We start from the raw sequence: 17,581 nt of genomic DNA, 5'->3' as shown, positions 1-17,581 counted from the left end.
TATTACATTCTTTCATTTCTTCATAGATCTCTTTGCAAGATACAAAATGAAATAAATTATTCTGCTCCAAATTAACCTTAACAATTTTAATTTGTTTCTAAATCCAGTAACATATTTATAAAGGCAACACACATTTTGATCTTGTCCTTGCAAGGATTTATTCAAAATATTTAAATAATTTGTAATGTCCGTTAGGAAAGCAAGTGAATAAATAAAATTTTTATCAACTAAATTTGCTGTCAAATTTTCATCGACGGCAATTTCTGTGAGAAAAAGATGAACTTCTTTTCGAAGTGTAAAGAATCTCCTCAAGCACTTTCCAGCAACAAACCTTACTATGTAAAAGCAGATTTCCATACTCAGTTTCCAATTCATCCAAAAATGTTTTAAATTTTCGGTGTGTAAGAGAACAATTTCCGCCACGAATTAAATTAGTAATTTTGCAAACCTTGTCCATTATGTCTTTTAGTTGTAGGGATAAACCACATAATGCCTCCTGATGGATAATACAGTGTAACATACGACATGTTATTCCTTTTGTGAGTAGCCAGGGGAACTCTAATCCGCGGAGGATTGTTCGTACCACTTAATTGGCACAGATTATACGAAATCTGTCTCCAAAGTTTCGGATCGAGAGATCCGATCCGAAACTTTGGAGACAGCCTCCTATAAGAACTTTTAAGATCGGATCTCTCGATCCGATCTTAAAAGTTCTTATAGGAGGGCTGTACTATTCGATCCTAATCGCGGGACTCGGATCTACATCAGGATTCCTGTGACACCAGTTTGTCAATTTATTGATCCGCGGACAAACACACGTGCGATTGCTTTATAGATCCGATTCAGACACAAATTAAGAGTCATTTCGTTTGATAAACAAACAACAATAAATTTAATAAAACCAAAGAAAATAAAAACTAATACAAAATACTAATGAACGAGAGATATAACTACTACAAATAAGATACAAATCAAGAGATATATGGANTCAATTTATCGATCCGCGGACAAACACACGTGCGATTGCTTTATAGATCCGATTCAGACACAAATTAAGAGTCATTTCGTTTGATAAACAAACAACAATAAATTTAATAAAACCAAAGAAAATAAAAACTAATACAAAATACTAATGAACGAGAGATATAACTACTACAAATAAGATACAAATCAAGAGATATATGGACTCATATTATACCCGATGCGCGATCGAGAGAGAGAGCTCACAAAATCGTTAGAAACATACAACCTGTTCTAGTTGTCATTCGTCTTCTTCTGGTAGACAAGGGACGCTTCGGAGATAAAGTTCATTTACTTCTTTTCATGGGAGATCAATATGTGCACAAAGTCAGAGTATAACTTCTAAGTGTTGACTCGGGAATTCTTCTATGTGACTCGTCGAACGGCGTTGGTCATCAGGAGGGAAATGTGTGGAGTTTGGACACTTTCAGATCTGTCGCTGAACTCCCGAATTCTGACAAATTTCCTCTATATGTCACGATCGGCGACCAATCATCATGAAAGATTCCTCCGTGAGAACGGATGGAAAGGGGGATATGTGAGGGGTAAACATTTCCCATCAAAGTGAGAGTTTTCGCAGATAAGGGAAAAACAGAGGATGTGCTAACTTCTGTGAAAGGAAGTAACATCTGTTATCTATTTTTCCCACTCTAAAACGTTATTTTTCTCACAAAAAATGAAGTAATATTTGGTGACAATATTTTAACATTATTAATAAAAATTATTAAATTAGACCCAGGGGCCTTTCAGGTCTCACATTTGCAAAAGTCTCACGAGCCCGATATTTTTGCCCGTCATAGCTCTAGCACCGTTGGTTACAATAGCAGAGCACTTGTCAAATCCGCCATACTGCTCTACTGCACATTTTAATTGTTTGTAAATATCTTCACCTTTTGTTGTTCCGTGTAATGATTGTAATTTTAAAAGTTCTTCTGAATAATTATAGTTTTCATTTACAGTTCTTATAAAGATAAACATTTGACTTGTATCGGAAATGTCTGTGCTTTCATCCAATGCTACCGAAAAATAGCAGCAACTATTGATTAGGTTTTCTAATTTATTAGTGACATGCATGCTAATCTCGTTTACCGTCGGCTTACAGTCTGGTGAGAAAGTGATATTGTTTGAAATTTTCTTACCATTTCAATGTCATTAAATGCTTGAGCCATTTTTATGGCACATTTTTTAATTAATTCTCCATCCAAAAATGGCTTCTTTGCCTTTACTATTTCTAAACAAACTTCAAACGATACAGCTACAGATACTTCTTGAAATTTTGGTTCTTGATTAAAATAATTCGTTTGATGATCCAGCTGCTTTTTCATTTTTTTCACTAGTGATATTTTCGTGTCTCGCGTGTACAAATGATACTTTTTTTCATGCATGGAAAGATAATGGTGCTTCAAGTTATATTCTTTACACACAGCTATGATTTGTAAACATTCCAAACACTGTGGTTTACCATTCTGGTTCAGAATAAATAAATAATCTATCTCCCAGCGATCTTGAAATTCTCGATTTTCGAGGTCTATTTTTTTTTTATTAGTAGCACTCATATTCAATAATTATTTTAATTAATAAATATGAAATTAAGTTAATAATATTATAACACAGTCACTCCTCAAATTCTAGACAAGACTGCACTCGCACGATTGCATGAATCAACAAACAGCGCAGGGTAGTGTGCGCATCACGTGCGCCAACCATAGATAAACAACAACCAACCACAAATATAATATGTGGCGACAACGTTGAGCCAACCATCATCAGACGTTAAACGGATTGCTGCTGTATTCAGCCAGGTTAAGTGAAGTTACGCAAACTAAATAGTACCTACTTTAAATTCAAATTAGATTTAAATTTTCACATACAGTGTTTCCCCGAAAATAAGACATCCGCAGAAAATAAGACCTAGCACTGGTTTTGCTGAATTGCGAAATATAAGACCCCCCTGAAAGTAAGATCTAGCGAAGTTTTTTTTTAGTCGTAACGGTCATCGACAGATGGTTGAGAGTGGCCGTAGGCTTTTTGAAAGTACAGCCACTGATTGGTCAGCAGACAATTACGCCACACGGCATGATTTGCATAAGACTATGGCTTGGAAATCACAGATTTGCATAACGTTATGGCTGGTGATGGTCGGCCGGGAATCACGCCACATGACATTTGCATAGTGCTACGGTTTAGTAAGAACTAATTGGTCAGCGAGTCCGATGTTGACGCTATAAAAAGACGACAGTTCGACACACCGGATATACGTCACTCTCGTCTAAGTTTGACTTGGAAATTTTTTTGTTCAATAATAAATGTGAATTCTTCTTCCTGGAAAAAATAAGACATTCCCTGAAAATAAGATCTAGCGCATTTTTCAGAGCAAAAATTAATATAAGACACTGTCTTATTTTCGGGGAAACACGGTAGTAAAATAATTTTAATATTAATAATAATAATTTAGTAACATATATTTATTCATAGTAAAATGTACTCGCGGGCCGTAAAAATTATTTGGCAGGCCATATATGGCCCGCGGGCCGCCAGTTGGACAGCGCTGTTGTATAAGATAAAGTAGGATAAGTAAAACAGTTACAAAGTAAACAAAGTTTAAGATGGTTACATTATAAAATGGTATAGATTGTTATTACCTGCAGATGAGTAGGAATACAAGGTGGTGGTGTTTAAAATACAAAAAGAGTAAACTAAGTATTTAATATTACATAAGGTAGAGGTGGGCAGAGTTTGGATCATCCTTAAGTTCACGATTGCATCTGCAGAATGCAGTTGTATGTATATGGGAAGGCAGAATAACTTCACCAGATGGGGCAGTATGGGATTATCTATAGGATACTACGTGTTAAAAAAGAGTCCAAAAATAAAATGAACTTAAATGACAGTCTAACTATTAGCCACATGTGAAAACAACTCCTTCTTAACAGGTAATTATCTATCTTCCTTTTGTAAAGTGTAAGGACTGAACAGAGGTAATTAGAACCTGAAATCATTCCCTCCATTGATAAAGCCTACATCAACAACTGCTCCTTGTATGATGTGTTACTGAAAAAAACCAAAAGCTTTTAATTCTTTAAAAAAACATTTCATTTTCAATTGTCACAAAACTGTTAAGTACTATTTCCAGAATACAAGTGAAATATGCAAAGAAGCCAACTATCTATGGGAGTGATGTATAGGATAAACAAACTACCACATGACACACAAGACATTGTTTCAATTTTGCTCTATAACTTAATAAATTTCATTTTATAGACTGATATTAACAGAAAAGAAGATAAGTTACAATTTTTGACTGACTACTTATTATAATTACTAAGGAAGCATTTGAAAACTTATTTACACTAATTGATACTCAGATATTCATAAACATAAATTTAAAAAACATTTCTAACTAAAATAATTTCAAAAACAAAAAAGGGTAATTGAATGTGACTAATTTTCATAATCAAATATGTAGATAAAAAGTAATAAATAAATTTTCTTATATTCTTGTAAAAGTTAGAAACAAGGTAGAATTAAGAAATTTACATAGAAGACAGATGAAAGTGTATTTTCTAGTAAAAAAATTATGATGTAAAAATAGAAAAATATTGTATTCTATAATATTGTAAATATTGTAAAATTCTATTGTAAAAATAGAAATTTTTGCAATAAACCCAAAGGTAAAAAATTTCTCCAATTTGTGAAATTTGACAGAAGATTTAATTCTATTCATTTAAATCCCACAAATTTGTTAATCATGCTGTCAAAATGATAGGCCAGCTGCACATTCATCTGTGTGAGTTGTTCCTGTGAATATCAGTGGTTTGCACAGAATAATGCAATGGTTTACAACCAGGAGCCCAAAAATATAATGCCAATCAGTATCATAACACTTCCTATCTCATACATCAACAATCATATCAAGAAGCAAATCTTCATTCTCTGGCAACACTGCTGGGACCATGACACTACTGGTAGGCTACACTTTCATCCCCAAGGTTGATATTACTGTGACTCTTCGTCACTTTCACCCTAGTTACACCCTCACTCAGCTACTTACAGGACACGGCAACTTTAAGCAATACCTACATAGATTTAACCTTGGGGACAATTCACAATACAATTCTGGTATTCAGGAGGACCAAACACCACTTCACTTAGTTTTTTGCTACAGTATGTACAATCACATTAGGAAAAGTTTAATGAGAGCTGCTATTCTTGAAGGGTACAACTGGCCTTGCAACCTGCACCAACTCATTCACATGTGTACAATGTTCCATCATCTACTTGCATTCATATCCCTTAGTGAGGCTCTTGAGAGCACTTACTCTGGGTCACGGATCGCAATTAGTTTTCCCTTGCTTTGTTTCAACTGACGGTATATAGCTGCCTTTCAAGTTTGTATTTTAATTCTTATTTTCCGTCTTCTTTTTTCAGTTTAAATTCGGTTAGTTCAAGTTAGTCCTAGTTGTAAGTTAGATTAGGGACTTTCTGGTTAGGTTAAACCAGATTACCATTTGTTAGCTTTAGTCGTCTGGTTAGATTCATTTTAGGTTATGATAGGTTATTTTATTTAGTTAGTAAGTTAATGTTAATAATAAAAAAAAACCTTATTAGGGTCTTGTTTGTTGTTGTGTTTATTTGTTTTTCGTGCTGTCTGTCTATCTGTTAAGTAGTATTAAGGTTTGTGCTCGCATTCAGTTTTAATGGTATTAAGTAGATAAAAGTCTTCCTACTAACAGCCACTTGGCACTAACTTTAACACTTACTATTCATGCTGGCACTCAATCATTGGAGTTTGATACACTCAGGTTTTCTTTTAGATCCTTCAGGGAACTAGAGCCTTGCAGCCTAAAAACTGCATGCGAACATCAAACATAGAGAGTACTGTAGCCATATGTACGCCATTCAGAGGGATCCTACCTTTCTCTACTATCTATCGCCTCTCCTCTCTCCTTTCCCCTTCCCCTCTTTTCTGCTAAACACCTCGTGTATGGCCAAAGTCTTTCCTGTATGTCTGTATTGTATGTATGTATATCATAACACTTCTTACATGTATTAATAAAAGTAAAAAGTGCACAGTAATTCTACATTAATAAAAAAGTAGTGTGCAAGAAAAAATTGCAAAGTTAGTGTGTCAGTATAGGGAGACAGAAGTGGCAATATTAAACCAAAGTTGCAAAATTATTATAAAAGTGGAAAAACAACTTGAGATTTTTTTTCAATTTCCAAAAGAATCACTGGATCTTATATGATTTTATGAAGTAATACTTACAATATATTTTAAATTGCAACAAATACTTTTCACCATGATAAGATAGAAAGGAATTTCTGAAGTGATTCATTAAATTTTATTTCAGTAAATTTTACACATTTGTAACTTAATATTTTCATTCTATCTTTCATATTATTTTACAATGAATGTATTATGAAATATAATAATGTTTATGTTTTATTATTCTTATTAATTTAATCACATTAAAACAAATTATTAAGAAATAAATTTTGGATACAAAATATACTTACCATGCTTTTTAGGTAGATCAACTGTAAACTTATGTAAAACTTCTCTTGTATTACCTTGAAGAGTGCCAAATAAAGCACCACTACCATCCATTACAATAAACCCAAATTTATTATCATCTGCCAAAAGAGCTGATAAAGCCTATAAAGTCAATAAAATGCTTTTTATCAATACATAAATTTTCAATTTTTTAATATTTTGAAATGAAACAAGTTGCTAATTTTAAAAGTTAAGAAATCAACAAAAATGAAATGCAAAGAAAATGCTTTTGAAATGTAATTTTTCCATTAAATTTCAGATGTATTCAAATTTTATGCATTTAAAATTGACAAATTCAGGTAACTGATTAAAATTTTAAAATAAAATTTTTTATCATATTAATATTTATTCTTTACAACTAAATGAAGTAAAACCTCCATTAATGAACACTCCTTAATAGCAGACACCTCTACTTAACAGACATTTTTACCATCCCCGGATGCTTCAAATACAACATCTATAATATTTACCTCTAAGTAATGGATGTTGTCATCCCCTAACCCATTTTACAAAAACACAAAGTTCCGCCTCTGATATTCTGAAAGAATTAATTATGTACAAGATATTTTAAAACTAAAGCAAAGAATCACTTCAAATATTCTCAGAGGAAAAATTTTGATCATAAGCAACAAATAAAGACTAGCTTAAAATAGGAATAGGGTAGGAGGGCAGGTTGTAAAAAACCAAACAATACTCATTACTATTAGAAAACACTAATCTGTTTAAGTTGTCAAACAACATTTATCATCATACATATTAATTAATGTTATTAAACTTCAGTCTTATTGTTGGAATTAAGCTTATGGTACTGAGAAATCAAACATGTCCCCAAATTTATTCATTCATTCGACAAGAGCTGTAGTACTATAATAATGAAAAAGAAACTATTTCAAAGTTAAGAAAATAGCACTTATTTGGTAAAAGTTCAATGGTTGTGATACAAAGATGATTTGCTAAACACCTTAAAGTGTAGAAAGATATCAGTTTTCTTGCATTTATGACGTAATTTATGATCTTAACAGCTATGTGGTGGCTAAAGTAATTTTTAATAAATCACGTATTGAAAAAATCTTCAAAAAATTACACTTACAGATTGCAAAAAGTATAAATGAGTATAGATTTACAATATGTACTCAATAACTATAAAGTAGACAAATCCCTACGTGAGATCCAGGGGACCATAATTATTTTTAAAATATCTAAATTAATGTAACATTTAATCATTTAAAGAAAAGGTCATTTTTTGTTTAAGTTGCAAGTCACAACAGGATTTTTTTTGTTTTTAAAGGAAGTTCCTGCTTTAAGAGGAGAGATGATAACGTTGTTATACTGATTCAACAAGGAAGACCCCTGTTGCTTCTCTCTTCACATGACTCAAATTGTCCTGATGATTGGATGATTGAATCAGAATAAATAAGGTAAACCATGATAGAATAAGTGCATAAACCCAGTTGCAGGAGATTGGAATAGGGACACCTCAACCCCTAGATGTTTCCTGCAATTCCACTGAAAATTACCCATCAAAAGTCAATACAAAGCCTATAAAGAAATATAAAAGAGGTATAAAATTTCCAATTACAGTAGAGCATCCGAAAGCTGGTTATCCGAAACGTCCGTTATCCGAAAGCATTCCAGTCGGCAAATTTAAATTTTCGCTAGTGCTGTGACACTGCAATCTTCAGCTATTTCTCAGGCTACTCAAATATTTTACGTTTTTGATACTAAATTAACATCTGAAGTATAATTTTTTATTGTTTTTATATTTTTCAATAAATTTATTTTGTTTGTACAAAATAAAAAAATAATTTTTAACGATACAATAGTCTTCGTTAGGCTTAACATCGACGAAAATTCAACGCGAAGCAACACGCAACGAAGAGAAATTTCAACATGGAATAAATTAATATATTTTTTCGTACATGATTCGTTATCCGAACCACCCCAGTCCCCAATTGATTCGGATAAACGACGCTCTACTGTATATTGTAAACTCTCTCTTCATCAGATAGAAAACAGGTTTAGGAGAATAATCTAAGCATAGTCTCTTTAAGTATTTTAACCTGGATTTTTGTTATTGTTAATCTCGATTTGTATTCTATTATTAGCAATAATAAATTTAAGATCTTATTCAGATATTTGAGTATGCTTGGTTTTTTGAATAGTTTAGGTCTAACTCCATCATCTTAATCAAGTAATTTGATTGGAATTCCCTCCTATAAAATCCTTAAGTTTGCTACAAAAATCCATTCACATAATTAGGTGGTGCCAGGAGTCCTGACTGAAAGATTCATTTGATCTTTTAAAATAAACGGTCATTAAAAATGTGTGATGGGGTTGACTGGAGCTCCAGAAATTCATACCTATATCAATATTTATTAGTCACTTAGATCATAAATGCAAGAATACTGAATATATTTCTTACCCCTGAAGTAGCTAGAAAATTCTTAACTTTGTAACTCAACATTCAAACTATCATTGCCTAAACTGACCTTCAACCATCCTTCTGGTTCATTATAACAGTTTCAATTTTTTTAATTACTTCCACTCAGGTCGTTTTTGATGAATTAATAATTAATCAAGTTTTACATTTTGTCATAATTTTTATGTTCCATTTAATTAAAGTATCCTATACAATCTGTTTGCTATTTAGAATTCAATTAAAATGTGATTTTTACAGCTGAAAAGATAAATAATAAACTGTATATATATTTTAATTACATTTGCTACATACACATTTTGGTATTTTCATATTCCTAATGCAAATATGAAGTTTTCATAATCCATCGTATTCTTCACTTTATAATAACCAGGTTAAAATACAATATGGTCACCGGCACGTAGCTCCGAACAGCGGACAAACGTCTTGGTCCTGATGGTGTCCACTATTCGGAGGTTAAACTTATTTGAAACATTTACTCATTGTTCAATTTAAGATAGAAATTTTGAATTATGCATATGTAAATTTATTCTATATCCATCAAAACTACATATACATTAATCAAAATTTAAATTAAAATAGATTTATCTTTTCACAAAATTAAATTATAATAAATAATAATCTCTTAAGTAATTATAGTTTACTGGATACTGTCAAAAAATTTTTTTCTGATTATTAACAAATCTAACTTGAAGAGATGAACACTGCTGAAAATGGACATTCCAACACCACAGAATTATATAAAATATTTATCTGTATAATTTATTACATTTATACCTGTTTCAAGAACACAACTCACAGAATGCAAATACATTGTCACAGAAAATCCAAATCAGATGTTTCCAATAGACGTGTGTAGATTGTTTATATGCATTAGTATCGTTGTGAAAAGCTGCAGTGATATTACCTACAACATACCAAATGCCTCAGAAGTGACAATGAATTACATATCAGCAATTACTGAGTTTGAATGAGATTGTGTGGTAAGCTATGAGAGGGTTAATTTTCATTTTGTGAGATCACACAAAGAATGGATCAAAATGTGTCCACTGTATACAATTGTTGGCAGCAATGTTCCAGAGGAGGCACTACCAGAAGATTGGGACCCAGACACCAGACCCTCTTGGGCCACTGGAGAAACAGAACATCAGAACACATGCAAGTTATCCCTGGTGGATTGGAAGACATCTCTGGCAGAAATTCAAGCAGCAGTAGCACCACGTGTTACCACAAAAACTCTTAGAACAGTCTACTAGAGAGTGGTCTCCACTCCAGGCATCCCATGGTATGTTTGCTGCTCACTCCTGCCCACTATCAGATCCATCTTCAGTGGTGTCATACAAGAGCCTATTAGAGGGCAGAATGCAATTCTTTGGTATTCACAGATAAAAGCCATTCCTGCCTTGGTACCAGTGATAGACTTACACGTATCAAGAGGCCCGGAGAACATCTGTAGGCAAGCAACATCCATTATTGGTATACTTGTCCAATCCTAGAAATTATAGTCTGGGGAGGGATTTCTTATGGTAACAGGATCTCCATATTAGTTATCCCAGACATCATGACAGCAAACATTTATATCAGAATGGTAATTAGAACCCATTGTTCTATCATTCATGAACAGCATTGAGGGTCCTAGTTCAACAGGATAATGCTCATTTCCATACTACAGCTACAACCCTCATGCTCTTCGAGATGTTAATGTGTCAGTAAGATCTCCAAATCTTTTGCCAACAGAGTAAGTATGGAACATGATTGGATGACAGATCCAGGTTCATCCATAACCAGCAGCAACCATTGCCAATCTGACCCTGCAGGTGCAGCAGGTTTGGAATGTTATCCCACTTTTACAATCAAATGCATGAACATGTGGATGCCGTCATTCAATGTGGCAGTGACTGAAGTGGGTATTGAGATAGATGATATTCAACTTTCATGTGGTATTTCATGGTACATTTTGTGAGTTATATTCTCAAAACTCATATCAATGTAATAAATCAAGCAGATAAATATTATGTGTAATTTTCATTCATCTAGCATAATTCCTCCTTGGTAGTGGGATTTCCATTTCTGGCAGTGTATTATCTATTTCACAGAAATGTTCAGTATTCTGTATATTTTTTTTTTGTTTTTATTCATATGACATCAAATCTGAATAAAATATAAATTATCCATTTATTTTAACCTCATTTATCCAAAAAAATAAATATATCAGTTTTTGGAAATAATATTCAGTATTATACACAAAAAAAAAATTGATAAATAATGCTTTATTAACACAATGAAAATATATAAAATTTTAATTTAATAAAAACAGATAAATACCTCTGTATGAAATTTATTGTCACATAAATACAAAGAAGTATTGATTGGTTTGAATGGCTCAAAATCAATATTCACTTTCTTCTCTTTTCCTTCTTCTGTAACAATAGTTCCACAATATATTACAAGTCCATTTGGTGGCACTGAAAAAATAGTATAATAATTCAATTTAATTTCTTTAAATAAATATTCTAGAAAATATAGCAAACATCAAAATCTTAATATTAAAATTCTCAATCTAGTTATGTAAAATAACTCCAATTAATAATTATTTAAAATTGATCCATACTGTAAATGTAAAATGTAAATGAAATACTTTATATAAATAATTTCTAAATCCCATGCTAAATACAAAGCATATTTTTTATTACTTAATTCCCATTTTGCAGTATAAAGTAATTACAGTAGAACCTCGATTATCCGGACTAATTGGGGATGAAGGTAGTCCAGATAAGGAAAAATCCGGATAATCGAAACAAATACTTTCTCTTTTAATGATAATACAACACGTTTTCTTTTCAATGACATATCGGTAATATTAAAATATTAAATACTGTATTTATATCGTGATCAAATTTTCAAGAAACAAACGTTCGTATTGAATTTGGACTACTACTGACCAACGCTAACAGACTACCTATTGTTTAAAAGGCTTTCTGGTGGCGCAACAAGACGGATTTTAAAATAAAAAGCAGTTGAAACTGCATTTTTATGAACAAAAATTTGACAAACTATTTATCGTTTTATGACGAGTAAGATGTTTTCTTCGTGTTCGCGGCTTTTAAGTAATCCATAAACCTTCGAGGCGCGAGGCCCTTCGGACCGCGAGGCATAGGCGGTGGCCCACATCGTCCATGCCTTACGCCGCCCTTGGTTATAGAAATGATGTAATTTGAATATAAATTATTTATAAATACGTATGTCAAGTTATATTTTTATTACTACGTAAAATATATTAAGAGTTTATGACCACTGTGCTGGGTAAGACGTTGTTGAAACAAAAAAAGTTATGCATTCCATCACGTACGTAAACAGTGTCGTAGTTTGCCAAGTGCAAATCAGCAAATTCGTAAAATTTTTGTTTATTTTGAACAATCCGGATAATCGAAAATCCGGATAAGGGAGGTCCGGATAATGGAGGTTCTACTGTATTAATAAACAAACTATTCTTTGAAATTTTGTTGTATTTTTAATAAATTGACATATTTTATTCAAAACATTCACTATTTTGAATTTGTTGAACTTAAGTTAAGGTCATCCATTGATTACATTTACAATTTTTGAGCCAATTTTGATCTCTTTCCTCTCTGCTGTGTATAATGATATACTTTTGGCAAACTTTCTCTTCTTTAATTACATGTAGAACAGTTCATGGACCCTCCTAACATTAAAGAAATGACTTAAAATAGTTCTTCAAATATTTCTAACTGATAGTTTATTCATATGACTAGTAACCAAGCTTGTAAGAACAAATATGTATGCCACTGATAACACTAACAAGGTCTACAAAGGCAAAACCTTGCACAAACATATACTTTTTGTGACCATCCCTTAAAATGTACCATGTAATTAATGGATGTAGGTTCCTTAACTATAATAAATAAAAATGTTAAAATGTACTTTAAATATACTCTTCAATATTTTTACTTTGCAAAAACATTGTTTCCATTTCAGCGTTTACAGTGACATTTATGAATGATGCTTGAATTTAAAGATTGAGCATTTTTCACAGATTCGAGAATTTTTCTTTGCCTTTTATAATTGTTCTGACCGACAATTCCGGTAGATCAAACTTCTTTGCCAATTCACAAATTTTCATTTTTGTATCGAAGTCTTTAATAATAATGAGTTAAACGCGTTAGTAACGAATCGTTCAAAAAGTCTAACGAAATAGGAATAACGATGACGTCATTCTCGTTTAACTTGTTCGACTTTATGAACATACCCAATGTTAACTTTACATTCCAAAGATAAAGTTTCTCTTTTCTTGTTTGATGCAGAAGAATCAGTCCTACTTCATTTGGATGACATAGTAGAGTCTCTCAAGTCTCCGTAGATATAACAAACACAGAAATAAATAACACAAAATAAATTGTAGCTATGTGTGGATTCCGAGCGACACATCCGAACATGTAAGCTGAACAATAGTGTGGGGGGAGTGAGTAATCAAGGGTTGCGTGGTGCTCAAACAAAAGACGAATTGACGAGATTTGAAAATTGCATAACTCTAAGTTTGCGTAAGTCGGGTATTACTATATTTGATTTATATTTACAAAGGTAAGAATTTATCACACCAAGTGCTCAATCTGATACATTTAAAATTCATTAAATTGTGGAATAAGGAATTTTTAAAATGTGTTAAATCGGTCAGTTGTTATGATAAACCTTTATTTAAAATAACCTTTGTAGTTATATAAATTAAATACTACGATATAACAAATATTAAAATAAAAACCATATAAAGAGTTTGGTTATTTTAGCCTACTATTGTTATGTTTATCACAATACTTTGATGGTAAAAAATGACACAGTTTCATTGGTCAAGTAAACACTAATTGAAAATAAGAAATCTTAAAAAATTTAAGATTTTTTTCTTAATATTACCTAAGAAACTGTACCATTTACAGTCAAATATCAAACAGTAATCTGCTAACAAATCAAATTTTGCAAAAAACAGACCAAATATTTAAACTCAGCACTCTCAAAAAACCACTTAAAACATATTTTGTATTGGCCAGTAATCTTGTATTATATAATTTTCCTATTCGAATACCACCATACTGCTGGGTCTGATAGGAAGAAAGGAGTGCTGCGAAAGGGGGTCAAAGTAATTTGACCCTATTCTGCAACAGTCCCTTTTTTCTATCATCAAATTTTTTTTATCTTCAAAAGTAGTGGTTGATCTCCTGGAAAAGAGGATGCTCAATGATACTAATACTAATTAAATTAATACAGGTCTACTATTAATATTTGAAAAGTGATCTGTGTTGGATGGATTGTGATAGCCTAACATATGATCGAAGTTGCTAACCGTAACATCCTAAAGTCTTCATATGACTTTTTTAAATAAATAAATAAATAAATAAACAAAATCTTGTGAAAATGTGAGAATAATTGCTTTTATGTGATGATAAAGTGTTTATATTTTAGCAACAGATTGTAAAAACTATATGGAAAGTATATTCTTGTAAATATAGTGCTTACAGAAAAATTATTGGACTACAATTTGAAAATTGTAGACCTATAAATTTCCAGTGTCGTCCATTCTTAATCCTGAGAAAGGAGTTAGATGAAAATCTAGACCAGATGTGGAAAGCCTAGGGCAGGAGTCCCAAAGTAACTATATATGAACTCTGGAATTGTCATGTTACTTTGGGTGCGTTTACTTCTGAGATAATTTTACTGTCAGCACGCTCAGCCTGTATACTTTCGTCTGAGCATGGCGCTCAGACGAAAGTATACAGGCTGAGCGTAGACAGTCTTACAGTATACAGCGTTTACTTTAGAGCTATGTGACGTCATGTTTAGCGAAATTGGTGCTAGCTAGTTTGTTGTCGAGCTTTGCACTAATTCAATATGGCTGCTCTCATGAAAAAATTACTTTCTGTACAAAGTAATAAAAAATGGAATTAGTTTTCGAAAAATAAATGGCAAAGTATTTTTATTGGTAAATTTCAATTATTTGTTGTGTAAGATCTTTTCTTTCATTGTAAGGTTCAATAGCTTTAAATAATTTTTTCATAAACAGAGTTAATTGAAGTGAAAAAATTTAAGTTCGATTCATTGTTTATGATTAAAAGTGAGGTTTACCTTATACGCGTTTGGAATCTTCAGAAATATTATGTTCAGAGCAATAAATAAATCATAAAGAAATGAACAGCATTAATAATAATCCAAAATTATATAAGTTGTATACTTGAATGAATTTTCACTTACATATGGGAAATGACTTCTCAAGAAATTGTACCATTGAAATAACATTTTTTCATTACAAACTAAACTTATATGATGACAGAGTAATACTTATTTCTATTGAAATAAGTTGCTGCTTCTTCAGTTGCTGTCTTAATAGCCATATGCTTTTCATCAATAGAGCTTTTAATTCCAAGAAAACCAGATTGAATATAAATCTGGTTTTCCTGGAATGGAAAAAATTCTATTATTCTTACATCATCCTGCTCTGTGATGGCCAAGAGATCATTTTTCATTTTCATTTAACACTAACTTGTAAGAAAGAATTAACAACTTTATTTAAAATATTCCATGCAGTCTGTCTAAACATTAAAATAATTGTCAATACCCTTAGAGAAAAGAAAGAAAGAGAAAAAAAAATGTTTTGTATTTAATATCAATTATTTGTTAATTTTGAACTCAGTTTAGTTACACCACAAAAGAACAATGCCACATCCATTCACTGGGTAAAACAATTGCTTTAAATATGTATTATAAGTATGTATAATCTACTATTCTCTTATATACTGCATCTAATTTCATATATTACTTTGTATAAACAAACCTGAATGATTCTTGATTTGCCAATGTCCATAGGTAGCATAAAAGCTGCTTTTGAGGAGACACAGGTCGTCTTCCAGAAGAAGTAATTTTTCTGTGTCTATAATTGGGCTTATTTTTTAGGGGAGAATTTCAAAACATTCTCTTAAGGTTGTTTAAAATCAATTGGCTTATAAAAAGGTAGAGTCTTCAACAATAAAAGTTTCTATCTTTTTTATTTGACCTTACTTTTCTTTTTTCTACAATTATATCCACAATAAAATCATCCTCGTCTGATTTGGAATCAAGTAGTTCTATCTGTAACATAACATTTAAAATAACAGCTTTGACAATATTATTTGCAGGAAACCGCCATATTTCTTGTTAGCATTCGCGTTTACTTTCAAACTGGACGTAAGCATGAATACACATGCTAATGACATCACTTCTAGTGTTCAGAAGTAGCACTATTAACTCAAAAGTAAACGCACCCTTTGATTCAAAATGTAACAGGAAAAGTCTGATGTACAGGGGCAAGACCACCACTAAAAAATTGAGAACATTGAGACAAAAATTGAGAACATTGTGACCATGTCACAATGCCAGGCTGCAACTTTGTTTATAAATCACAATGTGAAAAACTACAAATAATTCAGAAAATAAAATAATTCTCAGCCAAGATAAGTTCATTAGAATTAGTTTGGTTTACAGGTAACCCCCATATAACACGGAAGTTATGTTCTAAGAAATTGCCGTGTTATGCGAATCTGTGTTATACAAAACAAAGAACTAGTACGAAAAGGGGGGTTAGGTTCCAAAAATTAAAAAAACATGCTATTATATTTTCATAATTAAGATAAATATCTTTATTGAAATTTTCTTCAGTGATACATCTATATATATAAAAACGAATGTATGTCTGCTGTCTGTCTATCCTTCATGCATTACTACACCATTTATCCGCTTGTCATGAAACTTTGGGAAGTTGTTCATTTATCCATTGTCATGAAACTTTGGGAAGTTGTTTAATACACTCCCGTGAAGGTTTCTGGTATAGTACATTTATCCTACGATAGGTGGCGTGCATGTAAATGAGCATTTCAGCACGGTTAGGAGTTGAAACTTGAAATTTGGTACACAGGGTATGTCATGAGAATGTACATTAAGAAGGGATTTTTCGAAATTCCCCCCCCTGCGGGGAAAGGTACAGGATTAAGGCTTCAACAATGGAAGTGTTAAGAATGGAAGTGTGAAGAGAAAGCAATGTGCAAGATTTACAGGCACAGATGAGGTTTTTTGCATTTTTGCAGAAAATCAAACATTATTTTAGACCCATCTAAAAATTTTCTAATTAGTCTGGAAACAGAGAAACCTAATTCTTGCATTCTGTAAAAACAAGTAAGATTAGCTGTAATGTAATAATCTTAATCTTCGCTATCGTTACTTTTTGCCCAAGCAACGCCGGGCTTATCTGCTAGTATTAATATAAATTAGAATGTTTTCTTTGTCATCACTAAGCACTATTAACCGAGGGTATTTTCTTTTTGGCAAGATACCCTTATCCTCTGAGCATTTTTCTGCATTATCTTCAGATCCATGCTCTACCTTTTGCAAAAAATATGTTATTTTAGATTGCTTGCTTTTAGTTAAAAGATCTTTATAAATTTCCTTATATGGTGCTAGCAATAAAGCAAGTATGGAATAAGGGGAAACATCTGGCAATACAAAATCAAAAACGTCAAGATCTGGCAACACTG

The 17,581-nt window shown here is 32.0% G+C and overlaps 1 protein-coding gene across 1 annotated transcript in view; it reads right to left on the bottom strand.

The window, feature by feature from the left end:
• The window catches only part of LOC111632023 (eukaryotic peptide chain release factor subunit 1-like), a 45,871-nt gene that overhangs the window by 15,962 nt on the left and 12,328 nt on the right, over positions 1-17,581 (bottom strand). Inside the window, exons 3-4 of the mRNA XM_023376379.1 lie at positions 11,337-11,476; positions 6,538-6,676 (exon numbers count right to left, since the gene is read on the bottom strand). Coding sequence (XP_023232147.1) covers positions 6,538-6,676; positions 11,337-11,476 — 279 coding nt within the window. The remainder of the gene's footprint in view (positions 1-6,537; positions 6,677-11,336; positions 11,477-17,581) is intronic.

This window comes from Centruroides sculpturatus, unplaced genomic scaffold (assembly GCF_000671375.1).
Source record: "Centruroides sculpturatus isolate CEXI.00-Female unplaced genomic scaffold, Cexi_2.0 scaffold72, whole genome shotgun sequence".
NCBI lineage: Eukaryota > Metazoa > Arthropoda > Arachnida > Scorpiones > Buthidae > Centruroides > Centruroides sculpturatus.
Note: the sequence above shows the minus strand (reverse complement) of the source record. Positions and strands in the feature narration are given on the sequence as shown.